The sequence below is a fragment of the Lagenorhynchus albirostris genome, chromosome 4 (assembly GCF_949774975.1).
Source record: "Lagenorhynchus albirostris chromosome 4, mLagAlb1.1, whole genome shotgun sequence".
Classification (NCBI taxonomy): domain Eukaryota; kingdom Metazoa; phylum Chordata; class Mammalia; order Artiodactyla; family Delphinidae; genus Lagenorhynchus; species Lagenorhynchus albirostris.
The window spans coordinates 63,008,223-63,022,500 of record NC_083098.1 but is presented as its reverse complement, the minus strand read 5'-3'; the positions used below and the strand labels follow the sequence as shown (position 1 = coordinate 63,022,500).

The window sequence follows — 14,278 nt, the reverse complement described above, 5'->3', positions numbered from 1 at the left end:
TGTTTCATATTATACAGAAAAGAGCTGGCATAGCAGGCCTAAGAATGCTATCCTTTGAAAGGCCTGCTTGCAAAGTTAGCCCTTAGCCTTGGGTAGCGTGTAGGCACTTGAATTTCAGGAGAGCTCCCATCATTTCATAACTGGTAAATGTGGTTTAGTGTACCTAAACTGCTTGTGCAAAAAATATGGTTTATGACGAATACTTGCTTTTCCTTCAGGGAGCCTGTAATTTTAGGACACGCTAGGCAGAGGGTGCCTAGGTGACCATAGCCAATAAAATCTTGGGCACTAAATCTCTAATGAGCTTCCTTGATAAACACTTTACAAACCTGTCAAAACTAGCTAGAGGAACTAAGTGCCTCCTGTATGAATGCACTGGGAGAAGACTCTTGGAAGCTTGCACACGATTTCCTTCAGACTGTCCATGTAACTTTTCTCTGCTGATTTTGCTTTGTATCCTACCACTACAAGGTAACTTCAGACATCCATTATCACCTTTCCCACTTCACTTTTACCTGATGACCCTGCTTACTATTCCACTGAGAAAACAAAAATGTTCAGAAGAGTACATCTTCACTGTGTGGCTGAACTACACTGACTCCATTTTGTCAGTTCCTTCTTAGTCCCACAGTACCATCCCCTTCCCCTCAGTGTGACTGAGCTTTAGCCTCCTCAAAAGGAATATGCCCAAACCAGATATGTTCCCTATCAACTTTTATCCTTGCCTTAATCTGATATGAAAACTGGAAGAATGCCTTTACTGACTCAGATGGTTAAATGAGACCCTCGGAGGGGAGGAAAAGCCCTGGTTCCTATCTGTGCAGATGTGCTTCTCGCTAGTAGTCAGAATCTATTTTTAGCTCTGGCCCCTTTAAATCTCCCTGTACCCCTTTTGGCTGTGCGGAGTGCAGCTGCGAATGCCTCTAGATCATCAACCACCTGATCCTGCCTTTATAACCAAAATAAACTTCATAATTGTACTTTATGGAGTTGCCTGGTTTTTCAGTCTCAAAGTTCCTTCTCAGTTTGGAGGATATTATTCAATGTCTCCACTGCCCAACATTCACCTTCGCACCATCAACTCTACCAACCTATTTCTAAGTGCTGCCATATACCCTGCCTTTCCTCTTTTATATGATATACTGTCCTTGCTCCTGTCTAGAGCTAACCCTTTTACTATGGACTGGACCACACCCTACTCCTTGCCTACACAAGGACTGTGATCCTATATTTATCCTCTACCTTTCTACAAGGTCATTTTAATGAGTAGATAAGCTGATGTAGTAGTATCTTGCATATTAAAAGAGAGAGAGACACCTTCCCTTGACCCCACATCTGCTATGTCCCTTTATCTTACTGTCTTTCCTACCTCACTTCCTACACTCCCTTGAACCCCACCTCCAATCAGGCTTTTGGTCTCATCATTCTACAGAAACAATTTTTATCAAGGTGACCAACAACCTCCATGTTGCCAAAACCATATTGTCAATTCTTAGCTCTCATCTAATTCAGGCCATGAGCAGTATTTAAAATAGTTCATCACCCAATACTTAAAATGCGTTCATTACTTCACTTCTATAACCCTAAGTTCTCCTCATTTTCCTTTAACCTCACTAACTGATCCTTTTCAGTCCTTTTGATGGATCTTCCTTTCTCTTCCCTACTCCTAACATTGGAGTCTCCCAGGACTCAATTATTAGCTTTCTTTCTTCTCCAAGTATAGTCTATTACTAGATGATTTCAAGTAGTCCTGAAGTTTTAATGATCACCTCTATATTGATAACTCCCTAATTATATGTCCTCCCAGATCTTTCCCCCCAACTTTAGACTCATTTTATCAAGCTATCTCCTCAATATATCTACTTCGATATCTAATTAACATATTACAACGTAAAATCTTGATATCCGTCCCAAATCTGCTTCTCTCGTATCTTTCCTCATCTCAGTAAACCTTTCCTCACCTCAGCAAACAGTAGATCCATTCTTCTGCTTGTCCAGGCAGAAAAATCTGAATCATCCTTGAAGCCAGCTCTCACTCCAATTCATCAGTACTTTCTGTGACTTACCTTCAAAAATATCCTGAATCCAACCATTTCCATTCTCTTCCCTCCAACCACCTCCTAACTACTCTCCATGCTTCCATTTTTGCCCAGTCCTAGTTCCCTCCCTACATTGCAGTAATAATAATCCTTTTAAAAGATAAGTCAATCAGGTCATTTTATTGCTTAAAATTGTCCAGCAGCTTCCCAATACACTTTGTCTAAACTCATTATCACAGCCTGCTTCTCGGACTTCATCTGCCCTGGCTTACTCTCTTCTTCAGCCATACTGACTTTTTGATATTCCTCAAGCTTTTCCAGCATGGTCCATCAGTACTTTTATTATACTAATACTGTTACCTTGGTCTGGAATGCTCCACACCAAATTATTTACATGGCTCCCTCCTTCACTTTATTCATATATGTGCTCTGAAAGATCCTAATCAACTCTTACTGCTACCTTTTACAAAAACAATATTCTGCTCCATTCTCCTATCTACTCCCAGCTCTGCCATTTACTTCCCAACTCTAATCTTTATGTGCCTTGTTTTTCTCAATTACCCATCACTGAATGAATTATATATCTATATTGTTGATCTTCCTCCAGTAGAATGTAAGTCCTAAAAGAGCAGCAATTTTTCATTTTTGGTTTTATTCTTCCACAGCTGTATCCCTATATCTAGAATACTGTATATGATAAAGCCTCATAAATATCTTTATAATTAATTGATTTAATATTTCTATTGATAATCCAATTTAAATTTTTCCTCATGAGATTTTTCTCAAGAGAATGGGAGTATAAATCAAACATAGAGGCTCTTATAGAATGAACATAATTTAAATAAAAATACTTACTCTGCTCTGATTTTACCACCCACCAATTAGATGGATGTCTGGAAATTCTTCGACTTCTTGTGACAGTTGAAGTCAATTCTTCAGGTACAATTTTGTTCTTCTTGGACCCATCTGAAAAACGCTTCTTTTTGTGTTCCTTATCTTTTTTCTGATTCTCTGCATGAGGAACATTGGTGCTACCTTTCTTGCTTCCTAAAATAAAGAATAAAAACAATTCAAAATCTACTGCACCAAAGAATATTCAGAAAACCAGAGCAGATTATAAAAAAAAACCTCTCAATTACAGGAACTTCTTAAATTTATTCTGTGGGCTTCTTTTCATCTCTATTTTTTAAAAGTCACATGTTCTCAATAAAATCTACAACTTTCTCTCAGTTAAATGCAAACTTTTCACATCGCATGATAACTAACATATACTCCTGAATCAAAAAAAAAAAGTATACTCTGAAAAGGAAAAATGAAATATATGACTCCTTCCACTACTAAAGTCCCCGGTAAAAAAAGGTTAACTACTGCTTTTCTTTTTTAAAATAATTCATGATTTTTGTCAATCTAATTCATGGAAGAGAATATTTTAAGGAAGTTTTCAATAAAGAGATCTTTCCTATATGAAGGAAAAAAGATTGTTTCTTTAAACAGAATTTAAAGAGGAAAAATAATTTTTAAAACAATGAATATGGCAAGCAATAAAAAGCTAATGAAAAGGTTTGGCATAAATAGTAACTTCATTTTACTACACAAGCAGGTAGATAAGAAAAGATCTAAGAAAAGGGACAGATAAATTCTAGTTTTGTTTTTGAGACTGACAACCAGGAAGAAGGGGAAATCAGAGAAATAGAAGCTATTTTAATACAAATATTGCATCTAAAAGATGTACAACCACCAAAATGAGTTTAAAAATGAAAATTTTCTTTTTTTCAGAAGATTTAAAACATTAGATGTTAGTAGATGTAATGAAAAATTTTCTTGACCAATGAGATCAAGAAACTAGGATTTTTGAGTTTCTGACACAAAGATTTCTATGAGATCCAAAGAAGGAGTTAAAATCATAGCAAGTAGGAAACTCACAGAGTACATGAACTGCATAAAAGTATATAAGACCAGGGGCAGTGGCCAAGATGGTGGAATAGGAAGACCCTGAGCTCACCTCCTCCCACAGGCACACTAAAATTACAACTATTTACAGAGCAACTATTGATGAGAACAATGTGAAGGCTAGCAGAAAAGACCTCCCACAACAAAAGATATAAAGAAGGAACCACAATAAGACAGGCAGAGATAAGACAGAGTCAAGACCCAGGGTGGGCAACCTACATACAGGAGGATAATTACAATTGCATGGTTCTTTCCAGGTAGCCACAGGTCTGAGCCCCACACTGGGCTCCCCTGACTAGGGTTCCTGTACCAGGAAGACAAGCCCCCCAAAATGTTTGGCTTTGAAGGCCAGTGAGGCTTACTTTCACAAGAACCTGAGGGCTACAGGAAATACATACTCCACTCTTAACAGGCAAAGCCACTGTAATTAAAATGGCAAAATCTCAAATACTCCAAGGCCCAGGGCAGAAGCAGTAATTTGAAAGAAGCCTGTGTCAGAATCACCCGCTGATCTTGGAGACCCTCCCAGAGAGGCAGGAGGCAACTGGAGCTACCCTAGGGACACAGACACTGGTTGCAGTCATTTTGGTGAACTTGTTATATCACAAGGACACTGCTGTCAGCAAGCACAATTTTGGAATCCTCTCTCTAGCTTATTAGTGCCAGAACCCAGATCCTCCCACCCGCTGGTTGGCACCGGTCCTGGGATGCCCGAGGCCAAGAAGCTAGCCTAGTGGGGACCCAGCCTTACTCACCAGTGAGCCAGCACTATCCCCTGGACTCCTGGGACCCCACAGCCAACCACCAGGATTCAGCCCTACCCACCGTCAGGCTGACACCAGCTCAAGGAATACCAGGGCTCTACAGCCAAATATCCCAGGACCCAGCTCTGCTCACCAGTGAATGTACACCAGCTCCAGGACACCCTGGGCCTCATAGCCACCCATGTCAGGAACAGGTCCTGCCCACCAGCAGACAACATCAACCCCAGGAACCACCTCCCCAGGCCACAGCCCCACACACCAGCAGGCCAACAGTAGCTCCAAGACCGCCAGCACCACACCCAGCTACCCCAGGACCTGGCTCCGCCCACCAGCAGCCAGCAGCCTCCACATTATGCAGGGCCAGAAAACCAACCAGATGGGGGCAAGCCTGCCTACCAGTGCACCCACAGTAATCAATCTGCCACAACTGAAGGGCCAACTCAGCCCACACAGGGCACCCCTAGAGCATATAGCTTTGATGACCAGAGGGCAGGTCACTGCTGGGCACCCACTGGACATCTCATAAGGAAGGCCACTTCCCCAAGATTGGAACTGTAACCAACCTACTAAACACATAGAAATAAAAAGAGAATTAGGCAAAATGAGGTGACAGAGGAATATGTTCCAAACAAAGGAACAAGATAAAGCCCTAGAAGAACTAAATGAAATGAAGTTAACCCTTTACCCAATAAAAAGTTCAAGATAATGATCTTAATAAAGATGCTCAAAGAACTAGGGAGAATGGATGAACACAGTGAGAAATTAGAAGTTTCTAACAAAGACTTAGAAATTATAAAGAAGAACCAAACAGAGCTGAAGAAATACAATAACTAAAACTAAAAATACACTGGAAGGAATCAACAGCCGATTAGATGCTACAGAGGTATGGATCAGTGAACTGGAAGACAGAGTAGTGGAAATCATTCAAGCTGAAGAGAAAAAATAAAAAGAAATGAGGACAGTTTAAGAGATATGTGGGACAACAACATCAAGTGTACTACTACTCACATTATAAAGGTCCCAGAAAAAGAGAGAGAAAAGGGGCGGAGAACATATTTGAAGACATAATAACTGAAAAGTTCCCTAATGAGGTAAAAGAAACAAATGGTCAGGTTCAGGAAGCACAGAGAGTCCCAAACCAGATCAACCCAAAGAAGACCACAGTAACACACAATGAAATTAAAATGGCATATGACCCAGCAATCCCACTCCTGGGCATACACCCAAACAATTACAGTTTAATTAGAAAAGATACATGATACATGAACCCCTATGTTCATAGCAGCACTATTTACAATAGCCAAGGCATGGAAACAACCTAAATGTTCACTGAAAGATGAATGGATAAAGAACATGTTATATGTATACAGAATAGAATATTAGTCATAAAAAAGAATGAAATAATGCCATCTGCAGCAACATGGATGGACCTAGAGATTATCATACTAAGTGAAGTCAGAAAGAGAAAAGACAAATACCGTATATCACTTCTATGTGAATCTAAAATACAACACAAATGAACATATCTATGAAACAGAAACAGACTCACAGACATAGAGAACAGACTTGTGGCTGACAAGAGGGAGGGGGAGTGGGGAGGGAAGGACTGGGAACTTGGGATTAGCAGATGCAAACTATTACACACAGGATGGATAAACAAGGTCCTACTGTATAGCACAGGGAACTATATTCAATATCCTGTGATAAACCATAATAGAAAAGAATATGAAAAGAATGTATATATGTATAACTGACTCACTTTGCTGTACAGCAGAAATTAACACAACACTGTAAATCAACTATACGTCAATAAATTTTTTAGAAAAACAAGTTAAAATGGCCAAAAAAAAAAAAGATTAAAAAGAGAATATTAAGAGCAGCAAGGGAAAAGCAACTAGTTACATACAAGGGCACTTCCATAAGGCTACTGGCTGACTTTTCAGCAGAAATTCTGCAGACCAGAAGGGAGTAGCACAATATATTTAAAGTGACAAAAGGGAAAAAACCTACAAACAAGATTATCCGGCAAGGCTATCATTCAGATTTGAAAGAGAGACCAAAAGTTTTATCGACAAGCAAAATCTAAAAGAGTTCAGCACCATGAAACCAGGTTTATAAAAAGTGTTAAAGGAACTTTAAGTAGAAAAGGCCACAACTAGGAATATAAAAATCATGAAAGGAAAAATCTCATTGGTAAAGGCAAATATACAGGAAAGGTAGTAGATCAACCACTTATAAACTTAGTAGAAAGGTTAAAGGACAAAAGTAGTAAGTCGTCTATATCCATAACGTAATTATGGGATAGTAGTTAAAGGATAAATAAAACATGATATATATACGAGGTCAAAAAATTTTAAGCACGGTAAATACGGGGTAAAATGCAGGGTTGTTAAAATGCGTTCAAACTTAAGAGATCAGCAACTTAAAATAATCATGTAATACATATAGATTGCTATATATAAATTCCATGTTAACCACAAGCCAAAAAGCCATAACAGACATATACACAAAAAGGAAAAAAGAATCCAAACATAACACTAAAGGTAGACATCAAATCACAAGGGAAGAGAGCAAAAGAAGGAACAAAAAATAACTACAAAACTATTAACAAAATGGCAACAAATAACTATTAATAATTAAGTGTAAATAGACTAAATGCTCCAGTCAAAAGAAATAAGAGTGACTGAAAAATAAGACCCATATAGATACTACCTACAAGAGACTCACTTCAGATCTAAAGACACACACAGACTGAAAGTGAGGGAATGGAAAAAGGTGTTCCATGCAAATCAAAAGGAAGCTGGGGTAGCAATACTTATTTCAGACAAAACAGACTTTAAAACAAAAACTCTAACAAGAAACAAAGGACATTATATAATGGTTAAGGGATCAATCCAAGGAGAAGATATAACAATTGTAAATATATATGCATCCAACATTGGAGCACTTAAATATATAAAGCAAATACTAACAGATATAAAGGGAGAAACTGATAGTAAAAATAAGAGTAGGAAAGTGTAAACCCCACTTACATCAATGGACAGATCATCCAGACAGAAAATCAACAAGAAAACACTGGCCTTAAACGACATATTAAATCGGATGGAATTAAAAGATATATACAGAACATTCCATCCAAATTTTGCGTGCCCATGGAACATTCTGCAGGATGGATCACACGGTAGGCCACAAAACAAGTCTCAGTAAACGTAAGAAGACTGCAATCATATTAAGCAACATTTCTGACCACAGCACTATGAGACTAGAAAACAAGTATAAAAACACAAACATGTGGAGGGGATATGGAAGAAAATAAATAGGGGAGGGAAACTAAGAGGTACAAAGTTCCAGCTGCAAATAAATGAGTCATGGGTATGAAACATATGGTGTTGGAATATAATCAATAACTATGTAACATCTTTGTATGGTGACAGATCTTAACTAGATGTGTCATGTCAATCAGCTTGAAATGTATAGAAATACTGAATCACTATGTTGTGTGACAAGAACTAACACAGTGTTGTAGTCAATTATACTTCAAAAACAAATAATCTCATAGAAAAATACATCAGATCTGTGGTTATCAGAGGTTGTAGGGGTGGAAGGAGAATTGTATGAAGGCAATCAAAAGGTACAAACTTCCAATTATAACAAATAATTACTAGAAATGTAATGTACAACATGATAAATATAATTAATACTGCTGTACATTATGTATGACAGTTGTTAAGAGAATAAATCCAAAGAGTTCTCATCACAAGGAAAATAATTTTTTTCCACTTCCTTAATTCTATATCTGTATGAAATGACAGATGTTCACTAAGCTTACTGTGGTAATCATTTCATGATGTATGTAAGTGAAATCATTATGCTATATACTTTAAACTTATATAGTGTTGTATGTCAATGATATCTCAATAAAACTGGAAGAAAAAAACAAAAACAAACAGAAAATAGTATATAAGGCCAACAGAGTAGGCATATATAACCACATAATTAAGTATTAAATTATACAGAATAAAAAGAAGAAAGGACAGCATAATAGGGGTTGAAATCTGGACATACAAGACTAGAGCTATCACTAAGAAGGTAAATTTGGGGAACTAATTCAGACAGAGTTGATATCTAATGCAAAGAAAAAATATTCTCAAGGTATGAATGTAAAGGAAGAACAGAAGGAAAACTATTAAACTTGGGAAATATAGAGACCGTCATCAAAATTTATAGATGAAATGAGAAAAAGTAATCAATAAAAAGACAGAGAAGGAAATCAAACAAAGAACATGGAGAACCAGAATATCACAGTATCAGAAGTTAGCAGGTGCTTAATTAGGCTAGAATGAAAACTACATCTTAGTCATCTTTATTACCTATAACATATAACATTATGTCTGGTACACAGGCTCTCAATAAATACGCATTAAAATAATGAATTCAGGTTGAAGCCTATATTTCACTAGGCAGTGATACTGGCAAAACTGCTACCCAGCATGAGTTATTTTAGATACTATCTAAATTTTGATACTCAAAATGTGGTTCACAAAAAAAAAATGTGGTTCACAAACCAGCTATACCAGCATCACCTGGAATAGACTGTTTACAAATACAGAATCTTGGGTCCCACCCCAGACCTACTAAATCAGTTTATTAATCAGTATTTTAACAAGACCCTCAGTGAATTCAAATGCACATGCAAATATGAAAAGCACTGTTCTAGGTGCTTTAGTCATTCTCCCAGTTAAATTTGACTGGGGAGTAGAGGGGTAAAGGATAAAATGAGCCAAATTCTGTCATGAATTTGAATCTCTAAGGAGAGCAGTATCACTCTCTGATTCTACTTTAAGAATAAGTTACAGAATTTGGCAGTACTTTAAATTTGGGATAAAACACTGATAAAAGAGAACTGATTCATGCTTATAAGGTATATTCACCTTAATTATACTGAACCAGGCACAAAAATTTTAATTAAAAAAAGAAAATAATCTATTTTACCAATATTATGCTTGATAGTATCAACCAATACTTTCGAAGTGATGATAATGGAAGACATTAGAAGAGTTACCACAAAGTAAACCTTGTCAGTAAATAAGATCTTTTAGGGAGTAGATATAGAAAATAATAAAGAGTCAATTTACAAAACACTAAAGCAAGAATGAGAACTTTCAACATGGTTGACAGTGATTAGTAGTTTAAGGAATTATTTGTACAACAGCAAGAATCCTCACTGATGAGCATCATTTTCCAGCCCCTCTCCAATCTCATCTCTATTCTCCAACTTCTTTTCTTCTATTTCTTCCCTTCTTGTTCCTCCCTTACGCTTCTCAAAAATATCCTCAGGAACTGCTCTAACAAGTGAGAGGTGCTTATGATGACAGAGATTATTGTCCATGTTCATGAATTGACTCAAACACTAATGTGAATAATGATTTAAAGCAAAAGAATGTGAGGGGGAAAATGTTATCATCAAAGATTTATTCAGACAGTGATATAGGAAAAAAAAATCTTACAAAGTAAAAAACAAACCAATTAAGAACATCATTTCAGAATCCAGTTCCAGATCAGGAAAGGTTAAAAACTGAATGACAACAAATTTAGAAAACTGATAAAAAAGGAACACATACAGGAAATAAAGCTGATATATGAAACAGCTGGTAATGTGAAGAGAGGTGACTTAGAACTGAGGAGACATATGTCATAAGCAGGGAAACAACCAGAAAAGAGGTGACTACTGTAGAAAATTTTGTATATTTATATGTACAGGAATAGGATTCTGAAGGTGGGCATTTTTAAATAAACACAGCAAAAATATTCATTCAAAATAGAGTAATACTTCTGTCACTGTGGATAATATATTCCAGTGACCCACAGAAATGCTAAGGCTAAGATACGGGGGCTATTTTAGGAATAGGACAGATATAGTCCCTGTTCTCATGGAGCTCTCAGTCCAGACTCTAGAGTACAAGACAAATTCAGCAAGTAATTATATGTCTGAAAATGAAGAGTGCTATTAGAGCAAATATAGGAACATACCAGGTTGAGGGATAATTATCAAGTAAAGTGATATTTAAATCGAGTACAAAGTTTGGTAAGGAACCCAGAGTATATTTAGGAAAAATTTTCTAAGTAAAAGGAAGAGGGCTTCCCTGGTGGCACAGTGGTTAAGAATCCGCCTGCCAATGCAGGGGACATGGGTTCGAGCCCTGGTCTGGGAAGATCCCACATGCCACGGAGCAACTAAACCCGTGCGCCAGCACTACTGAGCCTGCGCTCTAGACCCCGCGAGCCACAACTACTGAAGCCCATGCACCTAGAGCCTGTGCTCCGCAACAAGAAGCCACGGCAGTGAGAAGCCCATGCACCGCAACAAAGAGTAGCCCCCGTTCGCCGCAACTAGAGAAAGTGCGTGCGCAGCAACAAAGACCCAGTGCAGCCAAAAATAAATTAATTAATTAATTTAAAAAAAAAAAAAGGAAGGGTATATTTAAAGGCCCACTTGTGAAAGTGGTCTGTTCATGGAACTGGAAAAATTTCATTATAAAGCAACCCAGGAGATGAATCTGGAGAGGAAGAGAAAAGTGAGAGGGTATATGCATAAACTGCTACAATACTCTAAGAAATAAATTACTCTAGTTTCGCTAAGGGGAGTAGCAGGAGGAATGGAGAGAAATAACAGATTTGAAAGCTACTTAGGAAGAAATCAAAAGACTTACTGACTTATATGGTTTGCTAGGTAAAGAAAACAGGAGCTAAAGATGAATCAGATTTCTTTCTTGAGCTAATAGATTTATTATGGCTCCATTTTATGAAGACACTGAAAACGAGAGGAGGAAGAAGTTTGGAGGAATTTAGTTTCCAGCATGTTCAGCTTGAGAAGCCTGTGAGACAACAAAAGTAGAAAAGTTAATTTGCTCAATCCAGGTCATCAGTTTAGGCATTACGAGAGTATGTCAAGTGCTTGTGAACTAAAGGAAAATTATCCTCAGAGTAAAATATCTTTGGAATTAAATTATCTCAATATTTTTAGTCTTTGAAAACTGATGTGGTTGGCAGAATAACAGCCTCCTAAAGATGCACCCACCCTAATCACAAAATCTGTGAAAATATTATCTTACCTGGCAAGAGACTTTAGAGATATGATTAAGGTTATAAACCTTAAAATAGTGAGATTATGCTGGATTATCCAGGTTGGCCCAATCTAATGACATGTATCCCTAAAAGCTGTGGTAAGAGGGAGAGAGATGGGATGATGGAAGAGAGGCAAGAGAAATTTGAAACAATAAAAAGGCTGGCATTGCGGGTTTTGAGGATGTGAAAGGGGAGCCATAATTTAAGGAACATAGGTGATTTCAAGAAGGTAGAAAAAGCAAGGAAACAGATCCTCTCCTAGAACCACCAAAAAGGAACAAAAAACCTTGTCAACACCTGGATTTTGCCCCAGTAAATTCCATTTCAGACTCCTGACTCACAGAACGGTAAGATAATAAATGTGTGCTGTTTTAAGCCACTAAGTATGTAGTAAGTTGTTATGAGAGCAAAAGGAAATTAATACAGAATGCTATATTCACTAATAAACCTAGATAAGAAAAATTTAATATACATGAAAATTAGTGTACAATATATAGCAAGTACTCAATAAGTCTTTAACAATAGTTTCAGAGAGTATCTTGCAAGTACACTTTCTTGATGTAATGTTTTTTCCTAAGAAATTATAGATAAATCAAAATTTTGTACCTTCAAATTTTGTGAATTCATATTCTACTTAAAGAACTAGTAAGAAAACTGCTTTCTTGTAATGTTAACTATCACCTTCAGTTTAGTCAGATTCTCCATGTTGTATTTCCTTAAAATGAACAACTGCTAACAAGAAACTGAAATAAACAAAAAAATAAAGAATAATTCCAATAAAAAAGATGTGGTGCATGTCTGACATTTATAAGAGGGCCACAAAATAGGTCACTTTTCCTTCTATTCTAAGCAGAATTTTTCAAATATGCAAAGGCACATACAGGCAAAATTGAAGTCTGACAACTATTATTTCAGGTGATATAAAGTCTATGTTATAGACTATACAAAAAGAAAGCTAAAATAACTGAGTGGTAACTATATTAAAGTGGAATTTTTTAAATTAAAAATTAGCTCAAATATTGTGCTTTAATATACTTTCTCTTCTCTCTATATACACAACAGAGTATAGTATATTTAGAACCTGCAGGCGCAAAAACATTTTTGGTCAAGAAAATTTCCCCATTAAATAACAGTTTTTCCATTTGAACATCAAAAACGTTTTCACTTATTTCAAAACTTCTTGATACAGCTGAGAAAATATGGGCTCTATGTTGGGACAGATCCTGGACCAATATTTAACTTCTTTTGAGTGTTATCTCCTACCATATAGGATTGTTGAGAAGGATTAAATTATATTATGCACACATGAAGTGCAATTACATTTGGTAAGTGTTTTCTATTCCATTAACTATTCTGGAGAAAATTCTTTCTGTAAAAAATACCTTTTCTCTCTATTACTTAAAAAGTGATATATTTCAACACACATTTATGATAAAAACTCTCCAGAAAGTGGGCATAAAGGGAACATTCCTCAACATAACAAAGGCCATATATGACAAACCCACAGCCAACACCATACTCAACAGTGAAAAGCTGAAAGCACTTCCTCTAAAATCAGGAACGAGACAAGGATGCCAATTCTCACCACTTTTGTTTTTTTTTTGTTTTTTTTTTTTTTGCGGTACGCGGGCCTCTCACTGTTGTGGCCTCTCTCGTTGCGGAGCACAGTCTCCAGACGCGCAGGCCCAGCGGCCATGGCCCACGGGCCCAGCCGCTCCGCGGCACGTGGGATCCTCCCGAACCGGGGCACGAACCCGCGTCTCCTGCATCAGCAGGCAGACTCTCAACCACTGTGCCACCAGGGAAGCCCAATTCTCACCACTTTTATTCAACACAGCTTTGGAAGTCTTAGCCACAGCAATCAGGAAACAAAAAGAAATAAAAGGAATCCAAATTGGAAAGAAAGAAAGAAAACTGTCACTGTCTGCAGATGACATGATACTATATATAGAAAATCCTAAAGATGCTACCAGAAAACTACTAGAGCCAATCAATGAATTCAGTAAAGTTGCAGAATACAAAATTAAAACACAAATCTGTTGCATTTCTATACATTAACAACAAAAGATCAGAAAGAGAAATTAAGGAAACTATCCCATTTACCATTGCATCAAAAAGAATAAAATACCTAGGAATAAACCACCTAAGGAGGCAGAAGACCTGTACTCCAAAAACTATAAGATGCTGACGAAAGAAATCGAAGATGACATAAACAGATGGAAAGATATACCATGTTCTTGGATTGGAAGAATCAGTATTGTCAAAATGACTATCCTACCCAAGGCAATCTACAGAGTCAATGCAATCCCTATCAAATTACCAATGGCATTTTTCACAGAACCAGAATAAAAAATTTTACAATTTGTATGGAAACACAGAAGACCCCGAATAGCCAAAGCA

The 14,278-nt window shown here is 37.1% G+C and overlaps 1 protein-coding gene across 7 annotated transcripts in view; it reads right to left on the bottom strand.

Annotated features, from left to right (window-relative positions):
- Positions 1-14,278, bottom strand: part of CENPC (centromere protein C) — a 91,760-nt gene that overhangs the window by 37,710 nt on the left and 39,772 nt on the right. For all 7 annotated transcript variants that reach the window (XR_009540304.1, XR_009540305.1, XM_060148082.1 and 4 more), the window contains exon 9: positions 2,895-3,086. Coding sequence is in view for 5 of the 7 variants with exons in the window: in XM_060148082.1 (XP_060004065.1) it covers positions 2,895-3,086 (192 nt within the window). In the remaining 2 variants the exon portion in view is untranslated. The remainder of the gene's footprint in view (positions 1-2,894; positions 3,087-14,278) is intronic.